At 43.1% G+C, this 26325-nt stretch overlaps 1 protein-coding gene across 2 annotated transcripts in view; it reads right to left on the bottom strand.

The window, feature by feature from the left end:
• Positions 1–26325, bottom strand: part of MAP1B (microtubule associated protein 1B) — a 99155-nt gene that overhangs the window by 19152 nt on the left and 53678 nt on the right. The window contains exons 1-3 of one of the 2 annotated variants that reach the window (XM_037801237.1): positions 8883–9098; positions 6480–6562; positions 3929–4069 (exon numbers count right to left, since the gene is read on the bottom strand). In XM_037801237.1, coding sequence (XP_037657165.1) covers positions 3929–4060 — 132 coding nt within the window. In that variant the 5' untranslated portion in view covers positions 4061–4069; positions 6480–6562; positions 8883–9098. Of the gene's footprint in view, positions 1–3928; positions 4070–6479; positions 6563–8882; positions 9099–26325 lie in introns of those variants that run through there. The other variant, XM_037801236.1, reaches the window with a different exon arrangement.

Here is a 26325-nt window from a genome sequence, read left to right as displayed (position 1 = left end):
GGGATTTTAGTTGACAAATGGATTAATCATGAAGTTAAACAAGCTTAAGCTTCAGGGCCCCTCAATTGCGTGGTCCTCTTCCAAAGTCTTGTACTTAACTGTGTACAAGTTAAGTACAATTGTATGAATTGCCGAGTGCCTCAAAGCCTGCATCACATCCCCACTGACATTTAATTGTGGATGGTGACAGCCAAATGTTACTTTATAGTAGAAGATTGTAATGAAAACTATAGAACTCATCAGCTCTCTCAATCCTAACCTGGAAAAATGACCCCTGATTATGGTGTCCAGATGCATCATGATATTTTAGAGAAACTGGACAGAAAAAAAGCTAGATCAAGTCTCTCCTGCTGGCTTCTTTCCTTGGCCTTGACTTCTAAATGCTAGACCAAGGCCTCCCTTTTCTTCCTAATACATTTCTCTCTCTAGACTATTTCATCTAGTTTCAGGATTTTAAGTACATCTAACATGCCGATGTCTTCCAAATTAATGTCTCCAGCTTAACTCAGAGTTACCTGAGCTCAGAACTCACATATCCAACTGTCTGATAACTCCAAGGCACTAAAAAAAAAAAACAGAACTGGAGCCTTGAATTTCATCATAACTCTCTCATCTCCCTTCCTGCCAATGGAACAGATCTGAAGGACGGTGACCAGAGACTATAAGGAACTTTTATCTTTTTTATGAAGAACAGTGGCGGTGAAATCAAGAGTGATTAATCTGGAGGGGAAAACAAAAAAAGCCTTCCCATTGTTGGCGGAGATGTTCTAACAGACACAGGTGGAAAAGGGATCACGTTCCTTCCTTGAAGATACAGTGACAGGAATAAGGAAAAACTTTCTAACAGAGAGAATGAAAAATGCTCCCAGGAGATGGTGAGTTCACCATTCTGAATTTCAGGGAAAGGATGAGTAAGCCAGATGACTCTTCTGTCTGTAAGTTCCGGTTTTTCAGTTGGCCTGCAATGATTAAGACTACAAAAAACCTGAAGCTCAAAATACATTGATAGATCTTTCAGTCCATTTATTTTTAATTATTCTTGTCAAGAAGTGCATCATTTTTAGTTTCCTCCAACTGGATGTTTCTGGTTTCTCTGGAGTGACTGGTATGCATCAAGGATTGGATACAAAGAACAGACATGGGCAGCGAATGGTGTTTAAGGTCCCTTCATTACTGAGGCATCCTACACTCAACCCTTTTTCCCAGGCAACAACAGGCAGTCATGCATCCAGGAAGCCTGGGAACCGTTGGCCTAGTCCGCTGACTCTCAGTCCACATTAGCCGTGGTGTCCTTTCTTCCAAGGCCACAATGTGAATTCCACCCCATGTTCTCCTCTTTCCTTGTTCTAACCACCCCTCTGACAAAATGGATCTAGACTGTCGGGGAAAACTCTAGAGATCCTTTTCTGCATTTGTTGTGCATTGATTGTTCCAAAGTATTGGTGTGTGGGTTATGAGGGAGACAGAGGAGAAAAAAAGACATAGTCTCTGCCCTTAATGATGCCTGCCTATATATAATGAAGATGTGTGCTCTTTAGAACCCATTGCACCCTAACCACAGTTTTGGCTCCGTTTGTTGTTCATGGTTCTTCCTCCTGGCCCACACTCCTTTAGCACCATCGAATGCCATCAGGAATAGCTATTAGCATTTTATCTAGATGCTTGCTGTATGACTTCTTTAATCCTGATTTTAGATGCTTGACCTAATTTGTATAACTTAAGTATCCATCCCATCATTTGTTCAGTCAACAGAGCTATACTAAACCCTGAGGAATCTGCCTTCCATGGAACATTTATCCTCAGCAAAGGCTATTTCTTTTTCTTCATAATTAGTGGCAAAATCTTATGCATGAACAGACTATTATGTTAAAATTCTACTTCCGTGGTCTAGTAAAAATGATTTAAGCAACAGTATGCATGACATTATACCTTATTTTTTAAAAGAGAGACAGAGAGAGAGGGTCTAGATGGATGAATTATAACTCCTTATTTAAAATCTTGCCAATGATGAACACTTTTCTTTATTATTTCCTTTGTTTGCTTTTACCGTGAAAAAGACAAACTAATGATGTGGGTTAGAAACTAACCACTAGAAACCAACTGCAGAACTAACTAACAGGAATGTAGAGAGGTGCCCCTATACATATAAATAAGTTGAGGGTCCAGGGCTGACCTGAGCCCACAAGCAGGCCGGTTACCTCCCACCAGTGTCACTGGGCCTCAGGGCTGTGTCCACACTTCAGAAGGCACTGAGTGCCTTCCCCAGGGAAAGGTGCTGAAAGTGTGCGTGACTTCACGAGCTACCTGACAAAGGCCCGACTGCCCCCAGGCACAGCGTGAACATGGACACACAGTCTCGTAGCGGATTCTGGTGACATTGTTGTCTCATGCCAAGTTCAGGGCAGAATGTCCAGTGAGATTTGTAGCCCTAGCCTTGTCATTTCAATGCAACCTAGCAAAGGTTTACTGGGCCTTTCCTTTGTGCTGTGACCAACGGATACAAAGAAGAACAAGACATGGGACCTGAACCCTAGCATCCTGGATCACGAACTCTGGAGAAAGGTAGTGTCCAGCGTGTTCGTTTTGGAGTGGTAAGGAAGGTACTAGCTGTGAGTAAGCCCCTAAGCCTCTGAGGAAGGAGTCAACAGACTGGCTTGGTGTCCTTTTATCATAGATGATAGCACACCTTTTGAAAGCTGGGACTCCAAACGCTAAGTAAAATGTTCCTTTTCAGTTTTTTATCCCCAACACCCCTCACCCCCACCTCTACCCCCATGAGTGGAGAGTGAAATTCGGTTATGTCATCCGGCCAGTGTTTTTACAAAAGCCTCCAGGTGAGCCAAATAACCTGGGCAGTTTGTTTATAGTTCTTGCCTCTGATGAAGCAAAACAAAACAAAACAAAAAAACACCAGAGACCCTCTGTGAAGCTCAGGGCTAGCAAAGATTAAATGTGGAAAGACATACAGCCCTTCACAATACCCATGAGACCAAGAGGCCACCCGCCATCTCAGGAAGACGGTTTTGCACAGAAGTGGTAACTCATCCTGCCAGCACAACCCTCAGCCTCTCCATTTAGAAATCTGCTATCAGCTACTGGCAGGTCCCAACCTGCTATGGTGAAGGCCTCATTGTTTCTGTGACTGGTATAAAACAAACAAGATGAAAGAGGCACATTATTTTGAAACCAGAAGTCTCCCAGCCAGGATAAATTCTCAAGCAGAAATAATCACATTAAAATCTGGTACCTGATTTTAGCAAATACCTCTAACTTCATATAGTTTTCAAGACTTCACATGTATCATCTTTGAATAAAATATATTCATAAGAAATAACAATTTGGCTTCAGTCTGACAAGTTCAATCATCTTTTTTGCTGAGTCATAGGCATGCCCCATTTTTCTACATACCTCTATTTCTAGAGGGTGCCTTTTTAGCCCAAATTCAAACTGTGGGATTAGGCAATAAGAGTAAGAGAAATCAGAAACAATTAGACCAGGAAAATAGGTACAAATATTGAAAGATATCAGGGCAGTTAAATCCTACCAAAAGTCCAAAAGATCTTTGGAGCATTTTTTCCAGAAAACAGGAAATGTGGGTTTTCTTTCTGGCTCTGTCATTTCAGGTTTCTTGGACATAATTGTGCCATCTGTAAAATGTTGACTGCAGAATCCCCTTCCCCCACCTCCCTAGCTATATCTCAGACACACTGAGAGTGGTTCCAGTTAATTATAGATGTGTGCTCTGCATTCTTTTGGTGATGGGCCACGGAACTGTAGTGTGTAGAATAAGGCATTTTTGCTTTTTTAGAAGGAGGTGTGGCATCCCCTCCTTCCTCTAGCTCCCTCCAGTGCTTTCAAAGAGCAGCCTTCAGCTTCAACAGTAACCAAGTAACTGTAAAGCTTAAGACATTTCCAGACAGGAACCCACCTCTTGATCGGTGAAAATCTCTATGAAGTTCTGGAAGGAGAAAGAGCCGGACTGGAGAATGAGCTCTCCAGTATTTTCAAAGCACTGCCCGGTCAGCACCAGCAGCTTGTGCCGGGCAGCATCAGTGATCATCAAGCGCACCTGGAACAAAGCACAAGGGAGCAGGACATGAGCCCGGGCAGCATGACCATCCCACTCTCAAGACCAGGCCAGCCTTTATTACCAACAGAAATCATTCATTCTCTGGTATTATAATTCCCCCTGGGGGCTGGACGGGGCCCTGCCTGTAGGAGTCCTCCAGCAAGCCAAGGACTGTGGTCATCAGCTCGCCCATGAATGCCATTTGCAAAGTTTGCTACAACCAAGACAGCAGCAGCAGTTGATTTTCTCCCTCTTGTTTCCCCCTCGTTTTGAGAACAGTCTCTACACCTGGTAATCATTTGTTCCACAGCTGCTCGGATAGTCTGCCGGGGCATGCGGTCTGTGAGACAGGGGAGACTTGCAAACATCTCCCAGGCTGAGTCACCAAGTGCAGCCCAGGTCCCCAAACACCCACCTCAAGGAAGGACCAGTTTCCAACTAGGGTCCCAAGGCTGCCCCTCCCATCCAGGATCCTTTTCCTTCCAAACCATACACCAAATATATAGCTCCACACGCAGTTTCCAATGGGATCAGCAAGGAGTTTGACGCAACATAAATGAAAACCAAAGGTTGCCCCAGAGTCTTTTAAATAGAATTGTAAATAATTTGCACTTAAGGACGGTCTGTGAACTCGGCAGGAAGCCAGCCTGTCCTTTAGCAGAAACACTGATGTCTAGGCACAGAGGTGTTAGTTCTGAATCTGATTCAGTTCAGCACCTGCTCTGTGCCAGGCATCAGGCTAGGCACTGGAGAGATGCAAAAGTTAACATGCCACGTCTCCTTCCTCCAAGAACACCCCAGTCTAATCCCGGAGAAACACACGGACCTAAGCCATTGTTCCATCTGCTCCAGACAAGCCTGGATTCCTTACAGAAATTCCTTAATTTCCCTTTTCCATTTGCCGCAGCTGTTCCAGGCAGACTGCCTGGACATATAATAATCCTCCAGCTTTTTTCAAGTTGTAATTACTTCCTGACTCTCTTAGTCACAGAGAGATTGCTATCCCATCACTTTCCTCAACCTTATGCCCTAATGGATTATCAAAGAGGGCCTGCTGATCTGAAGCTGGGGGAAGTGGGATCAAAACAAGCTACATCATGATAGCCGAAAAGTGGGAACGACCCAACTTTCCATCAACTGGTGACTGAATAAACAAATTATGGTATATACAGACAATGGAATATTAACATCTACAAAAAGGAATGAAGTACTGAAACATGGATGAACCTTAAACCATTAAGCTAAGTGAAAGAAGCCAGAAACAAAAGGCTATGGAGTATATGATTCCATTTATATGAGAGGTCCAGAACAGGCAAATCTATAGAGATAGAAAGTAGACCAGTGGTTGCCAGGAGCTGGGGGGTTGGGGAGTGACTGCTAATGGGTATTGGTATTTGGGGGGTGGAATGTGATGAAAATGGTCTGGAATTAGATAGTGGTGATGGTTCCACAACTTTGTGAATAAAATCACTGAATTGTACACTTTAAAAGGGTGAGCTTATGGTTTGTGAATTATATCTCAATTTTTAAAAAAAGTTTATAGTCACGGAAATGCTAAAAGCTTGTGTAGAAGAGACACTGTGGATAATGGAGGCCCCCAAGGACTTTGGCTACTTTAACATACAAGAAGCAACTCATTCTCAAAGGAGCTAAACTGTCATAAAGGAATTAGAATGTGGAGACTATCAACTCCTCTGGGTGACCAGGGATTCTTGCTTCTGCCACATTCTTATCTTGCAATGTGCACACTGGCAATAATTTCACAGGGTGCTAACAATAATATTGATAAACATAAAATAAAACATTTATATTTCTGTTATTACATGCCATTCTCTGTTTTAAGCACTCAACACTTCTACACACAACATTAAATACGACTATTAAAGGCAGGCACTACTGTGATCTCCATTTCATAGAGGTGGAAACAGACAAAGGGACAGTAAATAATGTGCTAGAGGCCACCCAGTTGGTTATACAGCAGACGTGGACTCTGAGCCCAGGCTTTCTGGTGTCCAAGTCCCTGCTCCTGACCGCTATGCTGTCCTGCCTTTCACCAGCGATGGGGGAAGTGGGTAGCTCTGAATGGGGCTTGAATCTGAGAGGTCAATTTGGTTCCTGTGTGTCCCCGGCTAAGGACTTGGAGTCTATTCCCCCTGCTGCATCCCCTCCAGATTCCATCCCAGCAGCACGGCTCCCCTTTGAAACCAAGATTTTATACCGCCTTGACTCAACAAAATAGTACACTTCCAGCTAGCATCTTCTGCTTTGTCCTTATCCAAGAGAAGAGGGCGGCTGCAGGAAGCTCAGGGTACCTCCTCTGCTCCCACCGGCCCCGGCCGTGCTGATTCCTGGGCCTGGGTCCTGCATCTGAGGCCCCCCGGGATGTGGCTCTGCAGAGCCGAACGCTTACCTCAGTGCTGACTGCTTCATCGGACGGGTTGATCAGAACCACAGTTTCTAAGATGTCACTTCGGTGATGAAGGATTTTTTGTCCTGCAGGCACAAAAACACACACAAAAGAGGAGACCTTTAGCTTCTCCGGATTAAAGCCGCCAGGCCCCTCCTGGGGCAGCCGAGAAGTTTCTTCTGCCTCTGACGGGGCACCCCGCACCGGGATTCTCCACACTATCTTGGGAAACACAATCGGTGTTACTAAACAGGAGGGTGCGGACGCCAGCAGGCTCCTCCTGGAGCTGGCTCTGTGTGGTCCGAGCTCCTGGAGCTCTCACAGTCTCCAGCTTTCATGGGTGACCGCCAGGCTGCCTCTGTGCGCTAATGGCGGTTTTCATCTGAGATGAGGGGTGGGTGCCAGGAAAGCTCAACGGGGCCCTTGACATTTCCTTTCTCATGGTAATTGGGGATGTTTCTCCGTATCAGCCTTTCTTTTGGTGAGAACTGTGCTGAGATTAATTAGGAGCCTTATTGTGAAATGAATGACATCCAGAAACCCGGCTAACAATTAGCCCAACCACCAGAATGGCTGTCTGAGGCAGGCTAACAGTCTGACAGGGTATTCATTAATTAATTCACTGGCTCATAGAAAAGTGGAGAAACTGAGAGCAAGTGAAAAGTGGAGAACAACTCTCCCGCTGGACAGGGTGGCCAAATGGCCTCCTGAAGACAAGCAAAGTTGATGGAGAACAACAAAGCAAAGTGTTATGTCAGGTGAGGGAGCCCGCCTGAGGAAGGCTAAAATTCTGCAGGGCCTTTGCCCCGCCCCCCCCCCCACCGACTTCCCAAACCCCAGAGGTTTTAGGGACATCCTGTGACCCTGAAGCAGGCTGAGGCCTATGGATGGCCTACAAAGCCTCCCCCTCCCTCAACAATGAGATGAAACATGGGTGACAGGGACGAGATGTAATAGAATGTGAAGGAGACAGATACCAAAGGATCTATCAAGAGGAGAAAATGACCAAAAAGCAATTCAGGCTACACAGCTTAGTCAGGGTTTTTATCCTTTCTATCCCCAGTGATATCCTACAAAAACAGGAACACATTAAAGTACTTACCACCATCCCCATTTTCAAGCCCATCCTCCTCCACCATCTTAACTTCCCTAACAGCTAATATCCACCAAATAAACCCCACATCAGACATGGAAGAAGCCCAAACTAATCAATAATGACAGCTTACCAGGTGTCAGCAATTCACATTTAATCCCCAGAAGAACTCTATGGTATAGGAACTACCATTATCCCCTTTTACTATTGAGGAAATTGGAGACTTGAAAAGAGAATTAACCTGCCCGAGGTCACACAACCAGTAAGTGATCGAGCCAGGATTTGAACCCAGGTTGTTTGGCTCTAGAGCCCAAACACTTAACTGTTCCTTTGTGGTGCCAGAGGCGACTGCTAGTTACTGTGAAGAGGATTTGGAAAAAATGGAGAAGGCACAGACATCAAATGCCAAGGGGGGTAGGTAGGAAAAAGGCCACAGGAGTAAAACCAGAAATGTGCTCAGAGAAGCAGGAAGCTGAGAATCATTTAGGAGAAAAACACTGGTCAAAAAATAAAAATGAAAATAAAAGGCAAGAGTGGCAGAATATCCAACATAAGAGAGGGTAAAATTACAAGTAAGCATGTGACATTTTCTTCCAAATGGCTAAAAATGAACAAATTCCTAAATAGAACAACATTCCACAGTTTGAGCAGGCGAAGGAGTGAGCCTGAAGAATAAAAATTAAATTAAGTCACTGGAAAGAAAGTTCTTTTATTGTGAGTGCCAACATCTGTAATTTGTTGGACATTGCTTTTAGGCTTAGTTTTTGCTCTTGACTACTATGGGCATTTAAAGCTAAAGCAAAAGAAAATCAAACTGACTAGGCCAATGATAAAAGGAAATCAGCAAAACATAAAACTGTCCTCTTAAGTCCTCCCATCACTGGCCTCCTTGAGACAAAGACTTCAGGAGCTTCAAAGGAGCTAAGTTGAGGCAAAATTAGGCAAAAGGAGACATGAATCATCATTTCCTTGATCATACTTCTGACGTGACTGTTTCCGGCACAAGACATCAAGCAGCATGATGTCAAGGTATGACCGCACAGTCATGACAGCATTTTGTAGGAATCCACAAAACTAGATGTGAGCAAGGTACATAGAAACGGCTTCCTCCCCAAAATATAATAAAGAAATCAGAGACTCTCTTTCCTAATTGCGCATACACTGTTCCCCCAACCCTGCGCCCATCAAAATGCATGTCCAAGTAACAGAAGTCCCATGCAGCCCAAGCTTTCGCTCCACACAGCCGCCCCTCCCTCAGACATACAAGCGAGGTCGCCTGCTGCCGTAGGGCTCCCTGGCAAGGGGCGTCTTACCATCCGCAAGAAGATCCTTTGCTCTCTTTGGTTTTATCACTCACACAAACAAAGCAAATGCCATGTGATGACTGCCGTTTTACCTCCGCTCCCTCCAAGTCAACTTTCAAACCTGTTTACCCGGGAATTCAACTAACGATGTTCTTTTTGCCCATCTTTGGAAATACTGAGAGGAATGACACAGATGTGCCCCAAGATGCCATGGTTGCTCCGTCAACAAAAGCCCTTTGATAGGACTTGATTTGAATGAAGAAGGGGGTTTAAAGAGCGAGAAGCTTCAGCTCTTGTCACGGCCAGACTGCTGGCCAGATTCCTCCCCGGGACGACGTAACCAGGGGCTGGCCCTTCCCGGCATCTGGCAAACCCGGCGCCTGCCAGAGGGGTCCGAGCGCCGAGCCCCCACCCCCGGCACCCCTGTGGGATGCCAGCTCTCCCTGCAGCAGGCAGGCGGCTCTCAGCTCAGGCTGCTGGGACGCTCACAAAGTTGCATATTTGAGGAATGTTTCACACTGGGAAACAGGCCAGGCATTCGATGGAGAGGCCACCACCCTCGCCTGTAAAGGTCTCATTCAGTGGCTTCAGAAAAGAAGTTCCCAGGAAAGACAACACATTTCCAACCTCTCTCTCTACCATTATAATCTGTATTCTCCATTCTCTGGGCTCCATTCTGCACCTCACAAGGAAGTCATTAGGCAGCAATGATGAATAGTTAATTTTCTGCAGCCCTGGTCTGAGGAAGCAAAAGTGGGGGCTTGAGATGGAATGGCCCTGTCACTTATTGCTTTGATAAGAAAAAGCCTTTGAGGACTTCCCCACAGAACTCAGTATAATTGTGAAGGCTTAACCTGGGGGGGGGGGGAGGGGGACGGTGTGGGAGTGGGGGGGAAGACTGTTGTGTGACCAAAAAAAAAGTGTCTGCTCCACCTCAGAATCAAAAGAGGACCCCTTAAAGCAGTAGGTCCTTGCAGACAATGAGACACTTGTCTGTACTCTCCCAAAGGGTGAGTTACTGCTGGAATTTTTTTTTTTCTTTTTTGAAAATATGTCAGACTAACTGAATCTACATGTCTTTTAAGGTTGAGCTGTTTTAGTGGTTTATGTTTTACTCTTTGCAGGTGATTTTGAAATCCCTTCAAGTAAAATGCTGTTTTTCTATGTAGGTAATTTCTAGGATGCTTATGGGGCCTCTCCTCCACAGACTTTAGGATTCATCTCAACATCCACCCCAACCCCCTTCCCTCCCATCAGCTCTCTCCCTGGTTTAGAAAAGGCTGACTATGGTTGAACCCAGAGACAACCACCAATAAAGCACAGCCACAAACAACTCACCCACAAAGTTCAGAACCTTCTCTCTTCACACCTCTGACCCTTCAATTCCCCACAGACATCCCACACATCGGTTCCAGAACATCGTGGCTGGGAGACTGTAGCATCTCCACTGGGACCAGAACAACACCTGGAGCGGTCTCAGCCCAGGCTGGCGGCTGCTAATGAAACAGCCTAGCACAAAGGACGGAGGGCTGGAACTAAAGCCACAGGAGTGCTAAGGGATGGGAGAGAACCCCCTTCATGAAAATAATTGCTAGTATTGCCAAACCTTGTCAATTGTCTTTAAGAGGATGATCATGCTATGTGTCTTGTGGATGCAAATTTACTTTCCATTTCCAATGATGATCCAATCCAGAACTTTATTGCCACAACTTCTTTTTCCTGAGAAGCTAAGACTTCAAGACTAATCCGGAACGAGTAATTACTCTTTAACAAAGCCTTCAATTTCTGTTCAGTATGAAAGGAAGAGGGGAGGGTCCCAAATCACTAACGGCTGGACTAGTAACCAGGACTGAAAGTCAAGGCCAGGGAGGCCCCAGCAAGAAGAGCCTCCTGCCCACCTAGCTCTGCCCCTTGTTTGGCCAGCTCCAGCAGCCCCCTACCCACTTCACCTACCATCTCCTGCTCCAGCCCCTTGCCCAGATGAAAATCACAGTGGATTCTTCTTTGAAAAGGCATTTGATAAGGTGATTTGGTCTAGAAACACTTGCAGTGTGAAGAAGCAGAAATCTTAGAGAGGGTTAAGGATGACTCTATAGAGGAAATGCACGGGGTAAATTAGGTCTGGGATCACTTAGCTAAAAGTAAGGCTCAATAGGTCAAGGAAGGAAGGAAGGAAGTGAGGAAGGGAGGGAGGGAAGAAGAGAGGGTAGAATGAAAACAATGCGAGTTCTTCAAATCTAACTCCTCACCAAGGTGGATTTTTGAAGAGCAAACCTCTCACCTCCAACCCCATATACATAAAGCTACTCCCCAGGGTAAAATTTAGCTAAATGGATGAAAGCAATATTGGGGCACAGAGCAGGCCCCCAGCCCTACTAGGCCTCCAGCCTCCTAAGTGCCTTCTCAGCGGGAGGGAAGATAGAGCACGTAAGGAAACTCCCGAGCAGCACGAAGACAGGTCCCAGAAGCCTTTGATGGCGCTCCCATTCTCCTATCCCACCTCAACACTTCTAAGCAAGAAACACAGGAAGGGGAAAAGGGGTGAACAGAGGTTACCTGGTAACAGTGCTTCTGAGAAGCCACAATTCACAGCTCTCTTTCCCAGATGCCCTGCAGTTAGGGCTCGGGGGAGGAATCGAGAAGGGCTGAGGCAGCCGGGCCTAGAGAAGCCTACATGCTCTTCCGCAGGAGCGGTCTCCCTCTGTGGCTTCTTGGAACCAGAAACCACCTCAGACCTGAGGGAGGACGTGACCATGAAGCAGAGCTGGACAACTGACATCCTCACCTCCATTGCAGAGACTCTTAAAAACAAAGCTACTGGGCGTCTTAGTAACTTCTGATTATAAGGTCCCCAAAGACCAACACTGTTAGCACAGAACCAAACCGTTACCAGGAAATTAGATTCCCTCTCACGGCACGTAAAACTCCTAAGCATGGCGGTAAGGTGTGGAGCCTTCTTTGAATTCCCGGCCCTCACACATTAAATTCAACATGTTCATGGCACACTCTACTAGACCACTCAGAGCAGGGACAGGGGTCAGTTTCCTAACCCACCCCCATCCAAAATCAAGTTTTTGAGTTGTGATGCCAAGATTCCTGTTTGTAAGAGGTAAACACACAGGCTGCAGGCTGCGTTGGCCATGGTTGGCAGCACTCGGCCCTCCCGCCCTGGCACGCTGGCCTCCCACACGCCCCTCGGGGGCCAATTCCTCCTTTGTTTCTGCTGAACAATCTCAGCCAAGTTCTCTCCCACCTTCCCTCCGATAATCGTGGAATGCTGTTTCTTTTCTGTTGGAAATAAATTTTTGTTTCGGCATTTGTTTCATCACTGGGCAATACATTGCCTCCACATTTTGAAGGTTTGTTTTTTTCCGAGAGGGAGAGACTAAAAGATCCAATTTCATTGTAAATAAGTTCAAGAGACTTAGCAAACAATTTTTTAAATTAAAATAAGTTGATCATTGCCTGGGAATCAGACAACTTTCTTTTTAAATTTTACCTTGGATATCTTTTGTGTTTCAGAGAGTTAGATATTACCGAACTTGAGTTTATTGTTTTTTTTTCTGTATTTCCGAGGCCCTGTTGCTGTTAACTATTTTTCTCTTTTGTTGTTGTTGGTTTGGTTTTTCATGTGTCTGCTCATCCTCTACCCCACCCTTCCCGTGGGTTTTCTGCCATCTTCTGCTCATATTTTGATCTTTAGATGCCCACATAAGCAAACAACCCAAATCCCCAGACTTCCCAGATTCTCGCCTTGTTCTAAACACATTCATGGCTCCCAGATGCAAACTGAGCCTTAGGATTCCAATAGGCAGACCTTGCTCTTGGCAGGAAAGAGAGCCTCAGTTTGCATTTCACATCCCACCAAGGTTCCAACTGCTCACCTTGGAAGCAGAACTTGTGGGGGAAAGGAATGCACGTGACAATGGGCTCTGATTCTTTCTGCAGGGTTCTCATGTCACCCTCTTTCTAAATTCTCTCTTTGGCATTTTCCTCCAAAGTCCCATTCTCTTAGGCTCTCTTCTTCCCTTTCCCTTCTCCCTTTTTTAAAGGCATCAAGCCAAAGGGATAAGAATCCAGGATATAGTGAGAAGCAGAAGAAAGCAAAAGAAAGAAATTCGTTTCCTTTTTCTTTTTTTTCTACTTTATGCTCAGATGGAAGGAAGTAAAAATAAATATCATAATTGGTGTTGATGCAAGTCTGGTTCCCACTGGAGGATGCCCAAGGACAGGTGGCAACGCCCGACGCTGGCACCAGCTGATGGTGATGAGGTAACGGGAAGGTCTTTTCTTCAGCAATATATATGTGCTTCAGATTAAAGCAAAAAGGCACACCTGGTGAAGGACAATGCAGTAACTTGTCAGGGGAGCCAACTGTGGGCCTCGTCAAATACAGAGATCAACGCCCATCTAGTACTTGACCATCTGCGAAGCATTTTCCTCTGTATTAACTCATTTAAACCTTGACAACATTCTCTGTCTTTGAGCTGGCTGCCTTGGACTGAGCCCAGGTGGAACAAACAAGTGCCCTGATCTCTAAACAAAACACGCTGAGAACAGCAACAACAAAAAAAACAATTATGCTCCCCACATGCAAGAAAAAAGTCATTTCTGCCTCTAAGGTGTGATGACTCCAGCAGCCAAGGAGGAAACATCCTACCCATGATCCTCTAGAGAAGAACTTGTCACTTGTATGGCAGAAGGAATCAGAATTTCCTCAGCTAACAGAATGAGAGGATTTCATCCCCTCCTTCTAGAAGAGAAAGCCGAGCCTCAGAGGACAGCAGTGACTGCTGTATTTGTGCAACTGCCAAAGGCAGTGTGTGTATTGTAGACAGTTCTATTTGGGGGTTGGTACTAACACACTAGCAACACTACCTTTCACTTGTGATGCATATTATGGTTTATAAAATCTTTTTATTTGCATGTTACCTCATCTGCATAACAACTCCCTGAGATCAATTATTATAAGTATTCCTCTTTTAGAGATGGGGACATCGAAACTGGGGGTGGGTTGTTAAATAGGAGTTAGCAGTCTTGTCCAGCATCACAGAGCTAAAATAGGCTGTGAACTAGATTTTAAATCCAGTCCTTCTGACTCCTGATCCATCACTCTTTTCACCATGCCACGCTGCTTCTCAGGTTGTTTTAGGAGTTTTAAGGGTCTAAATCCTTACTTTTTAAAAAATATGATTTGCATACATTTTCATTCATATATGACAAATACTCCCAGAATCTGGGACATAGATTTAGGAAATATTTTTGTTTTCAAATGAACAGATTTTGAGAGACACTTGCCATGTGCCAGATATACTGCCAAATATTAGGATAAGCCATATGAGAGGGACAATATTTGGCTATTTTTAACCTCAAAAATGGCACTTTCATATGGTTCAACTGTCGCACTTAACTGAAATTAGTTTAAGTTTGAGAAAATATTTTTCAATCTTAATATTCTTCTGCCTTTGAAAGGGATTTTGTGTTCCCTATTTAAGACAAAGTGAATTACTTATAGGGACACAGATTTGAAGAGTTTTCTGGAGTTAAATCAAGCAAATTAGTGGACCTTCATAAATTGAGCACTGAGATGAAGTGAATAGGATGCTATCCCTATCCTGAAGGACATGTAGTTTAATGGGGAGAATTGCTACTTTTGGCAATTTCCAATTCGGGAAACTTAAGTCAGAAGTAGTAACTGACACAAAGCAAGAGCCCAATCAATATTTGATAAAGGAATGAATAATAAAAATGGCTAAGACATACTGAATACCTTCCCTGGGTCAGGCCCTGACCTGAATTCTTTAGCTGCATCATCTCATTTAATCCTCCATTACCTCTATCAGGCAGGTACAATCTCTACTTTACAGAGGAGGAAAAGGAAGGACAGCCCAAGGGTCCACATTAGTAAGTAGCGGAGCCAGGATAAAAACCAGAGCAGGGTCTGTCTCCAGAGCCAGGCTCTTAACGATTAAGCTATTTTCAAAGGGAAAAAAGGAAGACAGTTTGGTCTGGGTCACGCTGAACTGAGATCCCTGTGGAATATCCAAGCGGCTCTGTCCAGCAGACAGGCAGAAAGGTAGATCCGATGCTGAGGCCATAGGTGGACCAGATCTGAAACATCAGCATATTTTTAGTTGATGCTCTTGAGAACACAGAAACAGGCTCTTGCCGAGAATAGTCTTGGAAAATGCCACTATTGAAAGGATGGGCAAAGGTAGGAAAACACCTGTGAAGGTGATGGGGATAAAGCAGCAGAGAAGCGACGGTCCCAGCTCCTTCTCTGCTCACCCACGCCCACCCTGAGGTTACCTATAATTGCAGTGCTGTCCTGATTTCCAAACCTGAAGCCACCTCTGCACAGAGGGCAGTCAAGGCTGGATACTTCAAAGACATTAAATAATTCAATAATTCATATCTTGTTTTCAAAGTCTATCCAAAACACACTCAGTGTGACCTACACATACACTGCTGTTTGCATTATGCAGCCTCTGGGCATGGCTTTATTTTCTGGCAGGGGGCTGGGAGACATCTTCCCAATGGATGGAAAAGACTACAGGCCAGCAGGTCTCGAAAGTTAACGAAAGTTAACGGATCCCACGAATGCCTTATGAGCTCCATAAAAATGCAGATTCACATGGCCCACCTCAGAAATTCTGATTCAGGCCTGGAACTCTGCATTTTTGCACTCTCTCAGGAGATGCTGATGAAACTGTGGTCCCTTTGAAAAACAGTGCAGACGATGAGCACCCTACTGAGCAATAACAACACAACAGACCTATTTAAATCCATCCTCACATTGTTTCCATGGACTGCTACCATAACACCTGAAACTACTGCTAGGATTAATTCCCTTGAGAGCAAATGTGACAATTAAAGGCTCAAACAGCTCTTCCCACTAAGTATTGATTTTCAGAACCATCTGACAGGTTTAGCTGACATTTAATTTGTTGTCCCTTCATGCCATTGATCAAATCCAGGGAAACTGCTAGCCTTACACTCTTATCTGGGACTGTTCAGAACCACATCACCACACTATTCACCCTCAAAACCAGCTGCCTTAAAAACAAAAAGTCAAATTATGTTTTCTGGTATCTGGCTGCTGAAAAGTAAACAGCTGAAGGAAAAAGAACATTCACAAATAACTAACATGATACATATTAAACCTAACATCTAATCATTACCAATTCCTCAGGAAGCCCTTAACCCTAAGTCAGGGAGAAATAGTATGAGTTTATTTTTTGCCCAGTAAAACTGATGAGCAGAGTGAGGGAGTGAGCAATGCTATCTGGAGTGCAGCATTGGCTACGAAACACATCCAGGTGATCTGCAAGGAAGGGACTCCTGAAGGTCAAGCTCCAGACCCTGAAGAATAAGGCTCCGGAGACCCCCGATCTGGTCCTAGTTGAACAGCGGTGCCTCAGCTGCCAGCGCGTGTAACATATGACACAAAAGTGGATACTCAGGTCCTGGACTCCAGTCAGCATGGATAAATCTGATCACGTCTTCTTTTAAAGTATCTGACCTAAAGCCTTAGCCAAACCTAAGGGACTTGGGATTTTTGTTGTTTGTTTTCATTTTGTTTGTTTATACGTGCCTCATTCACTAAGGGTGAGGTGGAGATGGTTACTTTTTTCATGCTGATTGAATTAGCACCTGTATATTTCCACTTTACACTGGGCCTGTGTTGCTAAGTCATGGCTCGATGCTTGGACTGCCCAGAAAAGGACACCCGGTTCCTACTGACCTTGGATCTTCCCTTTCCCAGGGCTTAAAGGGCACGCTTAGCATATCAGCCCTGATTCGTCTTTACTTTCCTGTTTTCTGTCCTCAGTTTTGTGCCCTGTCTGCTGACACAAAATGATGCTTCACTCAGAGCCTGGTGCTCAACTTCTCTCAGTCTGAGACTCTAGGGGCATTTGAGTGAATCTGAAGCATGCTCATTACGTTTTTAATGCCTTTTCTTTGAATCCATGACCCAAGGCCAAACTTTCATCATCTGCAGGCTCAATCCCTTGCTGTGTCTTTCTGACACATGGCCCCAGAAAAACCATCATATTTGCTCACATGTTTTCCTTTTTAGTATACTCCTTTTGCTTATTCTAAGCAGTGAAGACATGAGCCTTTTCCACCTTCCATCTTCTTGTTTTCTGCTCTCTGTAGGTTTTCTGATAGGCAGCAGCAGGAGAAAGATCCCATTTTTGAAGACTTGACAAATTACATGAACATAAAGCCTTGGGTAGATATTTTAACCCTAATTACTAAAAACTAAAGACTATTCAACAAGGTTTTAGAAGTCAACTGCTCTAAGTCTTCAGAGACTCAGCCACAGGGGATATTGAGACCCTATATATAGGGTCGTTCCAGCTCCTCTTGCTGGGCACAGAAGGCAGAAAAAAATAATCAGAACTTTCTTCAATTAAAACCCACACTTCTCCCCCCTCAACCAAATCCAAATTCTACATTTTAACAGTAAAAAGTTGATTAAAAGGGTAAAAAGGAGCTATTAAATTACATGAAATAATGGAGTATATTCTCCTAGGAACATCATACACAGAATCAACCTTCTGATTGCCTTTCCTACCATACCTTGTTTTTAGAGGAGATAAAGAGAAATGGAACCCAGTTCATTGCTAACTGCAGCCTCATGAGGAATCATATTTTGATGGGTAGGATACAGGCCCTTGGCTTTCAATTCAGCTACTGAGTTTTTTCATTTCACCTAATAGGGTTCAATTCAAATTTACTTAATAATAATGTTAATTTACTTAATTTAGACCAAGTAAACTATATAACCTATAATGTTGATGTATCAATTCATGCTAAACAATCTAAATTTTAAGTAAATCAGATACTCATGTCAACTGGTAACTGCACTCATTTTTCTCCCCAGTGGAACAGTTTGCCTCTAGGTTGCTGTAAATAAAGAGTATTGTTTGATGATACCGTTTACTGTGCCATTATTAAGAAAGGCATCATACCTACTTAAATCTAATCCATCTCTAACAGATCTAATTCACATTTTATTCCTTCTGGGAATGGCTCCCTGTCCATTTCGATTCCCAGAACTGGCTCTTCCCCCCAAATTCCAATAGCAGTTAATGGTCTCTGTATCATACAACTCAATTAGAGGAGGTGCAGAAACATTTATATTTAAGCTATTGGCTCCAACTAAATTATAACATTTTAGTCAACAAAATGTTTTCACCTACTTACATGTACAATATCTCATTTGAAATTCCTGTGAAGTTGGCAATTTCTATGTAAATTCACAGACCCTAGATCATAGCCTTCCACCTGCAGGCAGTCTGTAGGCCTTTTGCGAAATAGGACAACTAAAAATAAAGATACTGCTAGTGACATACAAACACTCATTCCTGTTCTGAGTAGATTTAACATAGCAGTGCAGCTAGAAATTCAGCCTTTAGAAGTGAACCAACCAGGTGGCCTAAGTGACACAAGTGATCTGAGAAATATACACCTGCGTCACCATTAGGAGAAAGCCCACTGCCGTACATAAATAATTAAAAAAAGGAAACATGTCCAGTAGTGTCAAGAGCTATTTGTTGTTTTTTTTTTTTTAACAAGTACATTAAATTTTGTCTCTGATTGTTCAACCACCCCTTATGATTTCTAAGGAATTAAAATAGGATATCATTAGGAAGATTTTATTTTTATTTTATATTCAACTACAAGGTCACTATTAATGGGGTACCACTGCATGTCCCCAAACCACGCTTTTTGCAGAAGGTTTATTTCTGACTTTAACTGTTTTTATTCATCTTTGGTAAATACATTATTCTCATATGGGAGGTTGTAGCTGAGTGAATACATCTGCAGACCTAGGAAAACTTGATGCAGGAAACAAAAGGAATAAACTCAGTGCCATATATTTAATTAGTGTTTATTTAAGCACAGATTTGCTTCTGATACAATTAAATTAAATTTGGCCAAGGGGCACTTCGAGACACTGATAAATATGCTGAGCCAACAGATGTAGGTCTTTTGAGAAACAGATCCAAAGCCTAAGATGCAGAAGTGAGCCAGACCAGACAGTCAAGTAAATTCCACCCTCCTCTACCTGCTTTTAAGAAAGACTGGAATTCTTAATCTGGGGACCTTAGGAAAGCTTGCTCTTGAGAAAATCTCCATGAAATTTTAATTTCCTTGGGAAATAATAGGTTCTCGTAAGAAAGCATGCTTAAAATCATATTCTTCATTTCTATCTTGCGTTATTCTTTATTGGGTATTTTTATGAATTAAACTTGAAATATATAGATATTTTTATTAATTAAACTTGAAATATATGCAGTTTTCCATATTTATGCTAATCAAAGTTCTTACAATGCTTTTTTTTTTTTTTGCTTTCACAAATAAAATAGTGGAAGTTTGAATATGTTTGTCCTGTAGAAATGGTGACAGATAAGCAGACTCTAGAGAAGAACAGCTCAAATCAGGCTCCAAAGAGTATCCTCTGCCCCATCTCTAGAGTATACATAATTGAAAGAAATAACATGTTTCCAGAAGGGAACACTGTTCTCTTTCCCATTTATTTTGGAGTAGAGGCTGTCACTGGAGAAGCTAAAAGGCAAGACAGGGCCTACTAAGATTCTAGGAGGTGATATTGACTCAACAAAACTCAGATTATCAGGAAAATGCAAAGCTTCAAAGTCAATCCTTCTTGAGGGAAAGATTCTTATCTTCCACTTACCAATACATCAACTCTTTGGATTTTTGGTGCCAGAGATAAAGACAAAAATAAATTTCTTTCAAAATGGGGATAAAAACTAAAGGACAAATGGGGTGGGATGGGGGGATGATTTGGGTGTTCTTTTTTCACTTTTATTTTTTATTCTTGTTCTGGCTCTTTCTGATGTAAGGAAAATGTTCAGAGATAGATTGTGGTGATGAACGCATAACTATGTTATCATACTGTGGACAGTGGATTGTATACCATGGATGATTGTATGGTGTGTGAATGTATTTCAGTAAAACTGAATTTAATAAAATATATATATATATATGTGTATATATATATATATTTCTTTCCCCTGGTCCATTTTCTTTCAAGACAAAACACTCTACTCAGCTTCATTAGAGATATTACTCTTTTAATATGTTGGTCTGTTTTTAACTGAATGACAAATAAAAGAAAGACAGTTGCCCAGGGATATTTAATGAAACATCAGAGTTACATGGTTTGAAACATTAAAAAAATATTATGAGGGAGTCTTGTCTATTAATGGATAATTATTTGAAGTAGGCTCACTTGTGTGCACTTTTCAGTTTGCATCTGTATCCTGTGGTTAACTGAGAGGTGTTTTGTCCAGAAAAGTAACAGAGAGGGAACCAGCTCACACTTTCTTATTGTATGTGCTGGAAGCCATGATAATTATTCTGGACTTTTATCTTGCTGACTTTCTAGTCTTTTGGAAGGTGGAATTGCTGTGTTTTTGTTTTTTTTTTCAAAAAGGACCCAACTAACAAATTTCAGAATATGGGACAGATGCTGTGAAAAACATCACACATGGGAAATCACACCCTTCTGCTCACTTATTTTTCATTAGGCTTGCATGGAACAGAGAGGTGCTGATTTAGCAGAACGCTAACCCATTTTGTAAATCTGGATTCCTTGTTTCCCTTTGTTCCTCCCCTCTATTTTGTAATGTCTACATTTTGGCATTTCTGCATCGCCTCTTGGGTTTCAGAGCTTTCCATCTGAGCATTTCCCGGGAAAAAAAAAAAAAGAAAATATAGCAATTAGCATACATTATGTGGCTGCACCAAACCAGCATGCTCACTCACACACATATCTAAATGACAGACAAAGTCTGCCCTGCTTTGTCTTGTTTACTGGGCTGCCTCTCCCTGCTCCCAGCCTGTCATTTGCCAACTAGAGATGCCAGCCCCTTTCCTTCTTCCCCTGTAAGCTTTCCCAGCCACCGCATAGCCCAGCCAGCTTTGCTGACTTGAAGCATTTAATGAGTATTTAATTCAGCTTTGGCTCTGGAACCTGGCCAGCTTAACACTGCCACCGGGGCTGGCATCTCCTTTTACATATCATCAGAGAATGGTCATAAAGACAAGGAGTGTCTCTACAGGGTTTTACTGGGAGGATTTGCTCTACCTCACATTATCATGAGGCTTTGCCGGCTGCAGACAACAAAATGGATAAAGGGTTACCTCAGAGAGCCAGGAGAGAGGAGGGAGATACCCTCAAGGCTTGGAGACCACTTCCTTGACTTTTCTAGGGAGTGAACAGTACTCTGTTATCACTCTGCTTAGCCCAGTGGGGAGAGCAAGAAGAACCACACCACACTGCACCTTCTTTGGGCCAAAATGACATGCATTTTTACAAACATGGGACTGCGAGATGGCAGACATCACTACCACTATTCCAGTGGCTGATTCTCTCCTCTCAGACATTGGAAAGGATTTGCATGCTGCCCTCACCTCTCTAGACCCTTGTGTGGATCCTGAAACAGTCAGGGCTCCTTTGTCGGAGGCTCGGTATAAAACACAGAAGCTACTACTCAAGGAGAAAATGTTGAGCAAACTCTCTGAGATTAGAGGGCTGGGCATCCCTCATTAATTATGCAGTCACTTTGCACTTGCCAAGTGTAGGTGGGATGTTAGAATCTGGAATTGTAGGGGCTGAGACTCACAGCCAGAAGACCTGAGTTTAATTTCCTCTTGACTGCTGTGCGATTTGGGGCAAGTGACTTAAACTTTCTGAATCCTATCTACTAAATGGGGATTAACAATAATGCCCCTCTCTGAGAGTCGTTGTGAGGGTAGAACATGATGGGGCAGGAGAACTATTTCAATGCTTGCTATTATGATTTCCCCCTCGCAGTCTATCTGGTTCTACAGTTGGAGTTCTACAGTTGGACTATGAACCCTCCCCTATCATAACATTTAGCACACTCTCTCATATCTCTAAAATAGGGTGCCTGTTCCATAGGTGGTATGCAAAATTGGGGTGATACACAGATGAACTATTTTTTTATTTTAATGCTAATGTCTGTTTTGTATATAATGTATATTTTTATGGTTAAATGGTACTGCTTTTCCATCTAGGGTAGTGATGTAGTCACTGTTCAAAAAAATGGTTAAGTGAACAAACGATCATTGCATCCAATCCTCTATTGAGTGGATAACAACACGAAGGCCATGTGACTTGCTTGTAGTCCTACCTAATCACAGTTTTGGCCCCATTATTGTTCATGTTCTTCCTCCTGGCCCACACTCCTTCAGCACCATCGAATGCCATCAGCATTTTAACCAGCTGTTATATGACTTCTTTAATTCTGGTTTTAGATGCTTGACCTAATTTGTACAACTTAAGTATCCATTCCATCATTTGTTCATTTGACAGATCTATACTAAACATTTCCTACATGCCAGGTTCTGGGGATATAATGGTTGGCAAGACTTTCTGGTGAGGGCAAAGGTGTTGGGGGGGAGTAAATAAAAAAGTAAGAAAATTGTTAAATAGTGACTGGCAAGAATTAAAATAGGAGCATGTGAAAGAGACAGATTGGGTAACTATTTCTTTTTTGATCAAGCGGCCAAGGAAGATAAACACCAAGAAATCTATAAAGAATTAGCTGACAAAATTAAGTTTTATTTCAAAAGAGTAAGCCTCAATGGTTCCTATACTTTCATTTTAACCATTCAAGGTTCTCATGTGTTCTAAAACCAACAGTGAGGCAGTGTAAGGCACAAGGTATATGTGTCCAATTACTAATAGGTGTACACAGTTGGAAAGAGAATCTAAAAAAAAAAAAAAACGGGAAGCAACAGCAAGGAAGGAAGAAGGGGTTTTCCAGGGAAAATACTAATTAATAGGTAAATGTTAGGTAAAAGGCAATACTCCCTAACAAATAATAAAATTAACGTTAACAAAACATCCTTGCAAGCAAACCATGAGCAGCAGGCTATATTCAACCAACCAAGAACCCTTAGCACTAAAAGAGCAATTCTTACCCTGTATGAAAGGAAGATCCCTGAGGATACATACTGGCACTTAAAATGAGGTCCCACCTCATGCAGAATGGGTGAGGTCCCACCCCCTCCAGAACTGAAGTCCTGTTTAATTACTGAAGGTGACTGTGTTGGCTTCCTGTGATCCTCACGATCTTTTGCTGCTGTCTTGTCAGGGGATGAGCCCTGGGCTTGGACAAGAAAACTGGCACCCCGCAAAGAGATGAAGGGAAATAAATGGTTTCCAGCCAGCTCATCATCAGCCCCATTTGAAACCATAAGAGACCCAGAAAATAGCCAACTTTAGTGGCATTCAAGCCAAAATGCTCAAAAGATTCCAACCCACAGATGATGAAAAGAAGTGAATTTCAGACCACAGATAATTCCACCCTCGTCACAGCTCTAGCCTACACAACATTCACCTGGATTGTGAAATGCCTCCTACCTAGTCTTGCTTCAGGATATGCCCTGTCCGATCCATTCTCCACAGTACAGCCAAAGGGATCTTGTTACGTACAAAATTGTTCATGGTTAAAAGCTTGGACTCTGGAACCAGACTTCATGGATTCAAACTCCAGTTCACCCTTTACTGGCTATGTTACCTCAGAGTAGTTATTTAACTTCTCATAACTGTTCCCTCATCTGTAAAATGGGAATAATAATAGTACCTACCTCATAGGGCTGCTGTGAGGAATAAATGGGTAAATAGGTAATGTGCTTAAGAAAACAGTGGTGGATAAGGTTTAGTGCTGTGCATGTGTTAGATACTTTATCATCATCATCATCATCATCATGTCACCTTTCTCTTTAGATTCATTTCAGGTCTCCCCAATACCATTGTGATGAATCTAAGTTCTAAAACATAACATGGCTCGTGAGGCCACTCACGATCCAGCCACAGGAAACCACTCACACTTCCCTGAAGCTGCTCTGTTCTACCTGTCTTTCTAGGACTTTGCCTACGTAGTTCCCTATGGCTGGAAAAGTCTTCCCCGCCTACCCATTTGTCCTTCAGGTCTTGGCAAGACAACGCCACCATTTGGCAGCCTTTCCCGAACGCCTCACCCCTAGTTCAGGTGGTCAGGAATACCACTCTGCTTTTCCACGCGGTCAGCAAGGAGGTCCCCTCTGATCTCAGAAAGCATGTTTCAAGATGCTCTCTTGAAGACAGAAAGCATCTTAGTGCTTTCTTATAGATAGACACTTGGCTTTTATTTATTATTCATCAGCGGAGATGATTGTGCAAAAAAGCCTCCCTAATCAAAATTGTCATTAGAGGTTTCTGAACGAGTCCAGCAATATTGATTGTATAAATGGATGTACAATAGTTGAAAAGAGGCTTTGCAAATGAGGCAGATGGAAAGACAGATTGATTTTGACTAAGGTTATAGTCAGATATTAGTAATAGCTGCATAAATGTATTCCATACAAGCTATGATTCAATCTATTCATAAATACCTGAGAACGAGTTGTTAAAAACAGGTATCTGCTTTAATCTAGTCATTAAATAAATTGCTGTATTTTACCTAAATCCAGTTAAGTGCATTTTACCCTCTTATACTCAAGCCACATTTCCAGGGACTGCAAGGACATAAGTAAAATGGGTGAACGGAGTTGGTTTTCTCATGAAGCAGTAAGACACCCACTGTGGAGACAGATATGAGACCAGAGGCTGCAGCTACTTCTCAGCAGTTCTCGAACAGTGGTTCCTGGTCCTGGCTGACCATCAGAAGCACATGGGGAGTATATGAAAATTACAGATGGCTGGGCCCAATCCAGACCTATGGAACCAGAATCTCTAGAAGCAGGTTTGATGTCTGTGATTAAACAGCTCTGGGTGATGACTCTGATCACCAGGCAGGTTTGGGAACCCCCATTTTAGAGATTGTTCTAGTGCTGGGTGGAGGGACGGTCTCCCTAAAAAGCCTCCCTAGGGGCCCCTTTCAATTCTAAATTTCACTGATTTACAACCACATTTGAAATTACAACAAGCAAGTCTTCTGAGAAAGTTCTCCTCTTATCAGATTCCACAATATAGTTTGAATCAAATTAGGGGCATTATCTATCAGCATAGTGATCTCTAGAATTTGTAACTTGCGGTTACTGGGGGAAAGGAGAGAATCATAAGAGGCTAGCCTTTCACAATTTAGAAAATAGAATAAGACGGATTTCCAGAATGGGGAAGAAAAAAAAATTCTTGCCCAGTCAGGGATGACAGGAGGCCTGGGGGCAGTGGGGGAAGGGGTGGGGTTAAAAAGCTACGGAAAGGGGTTAGAAACCAATGTGAGAACAAGAACACACAACTGGGCAGGAGGGCCCTTGCTTTATTTCATGATTGGCCATAATTCAATAAACAAATGCTGACAGTGCTAACCACGTTCACGGCCCTTGGCCCCATGAACTGGGGGTCAGTTGAAAGAGCAAGTTGGCCCCTGCCTTCCAGGTACATACCCACTCTGGCAAGGGAGATAAAGTGACGACAGAAGAACATCATGATTGTAAGCAAAGGGCTTAGGTAGGCTTTCTGTATAACATGGCATCTAGATGGGACCGAAGGATGGTGGGTAAAACAAGGCAAGCAGGCATCCAACAAGGAAGATGCAAACCCTGCAGCAAGGAAGATGTGGCAGCCCTCAGGCATGGAGTGATCCAGCCTCAGTAGAAGTCCTATAGCCCATGACCCAGGTTTACAGAAATGTGAACTGGATAGAGTTATTCCAAACCCCTGTTTTACAAATAAAGATATTAAGGTTCAGAAAGGCTAAGTGACTTGTCCAACATCACACGGAAAGATAATGACAGAGCCAGGAGTAAAATGTGGGTATCCTGACAACCAGCTTTTTCCTCTCCAAAGCAACCCCCGCTAAAGCTGAGGCTGTTCCGGCAGGGGCCTTGTGACCTCCCAGCTCTGGGATCAGAGAGCCTCTCTCCTGCATGTATACTTTGTCACACAGCAAATGGAAGCATTCCATTACATGATATCATCTCAAAGGAAACAAAGGGTGTCTCTGATTCTTAACCTAGATTTTGCTCAGATTCCTGATTGGAAGACACAAATGGGCTGTGAGAGACAGAATTAGCTGAATTCTGAGGTTACTTATTAGGTCAGTGATGGAAAAGACAAGGAATCTCATCTACTTGACTAAGACTATTGCATAGAGCTGGTTGCATGTCCTCCCTTCCTTTGATAAATGAACAGACTAGAAAACATACCAGCCTTATTTACAAAACTATTTAGAGTGGAGACAAGGAGTCCTTAAAACAATGTCCAGTAAACGTTTTCTCTCCTTAGGCTTCTCTCTATCTTGCTTTCACAGTCTTCAGAGACCCCTCCTAGCAAACTCTAAATGATGGATACAATGAAAATCTCCACAAGCTGCATTGAAAGGCTTCCAGCCAGGTGGTATAATCACCCCAGGGCAATGCTCACTGTGCTGTAATTAATATTCTACCCATGTACATTAATAAA

Source organism: Choloepus didactylus, chromosome 13 (assembly GCF_015220235.1).
Source record: "Choloepus didactylus isolate mChoDid1 chromosome 13, mChoDid1.pri, whole genome shotgun sequence".
Taxonomy (NCBI): domain Eukaryota; kingdom Metazoa; phylum Chordata; class Mammalia; order Pilosa; family Megalonychidae; genus Choloepus; species Choloepus didactylus.
The sequence above is the reverse complement of the archived record's forward strand: the minus strand, read 5'-3'. Positions and strand labels throughout refer to the sequence as shown.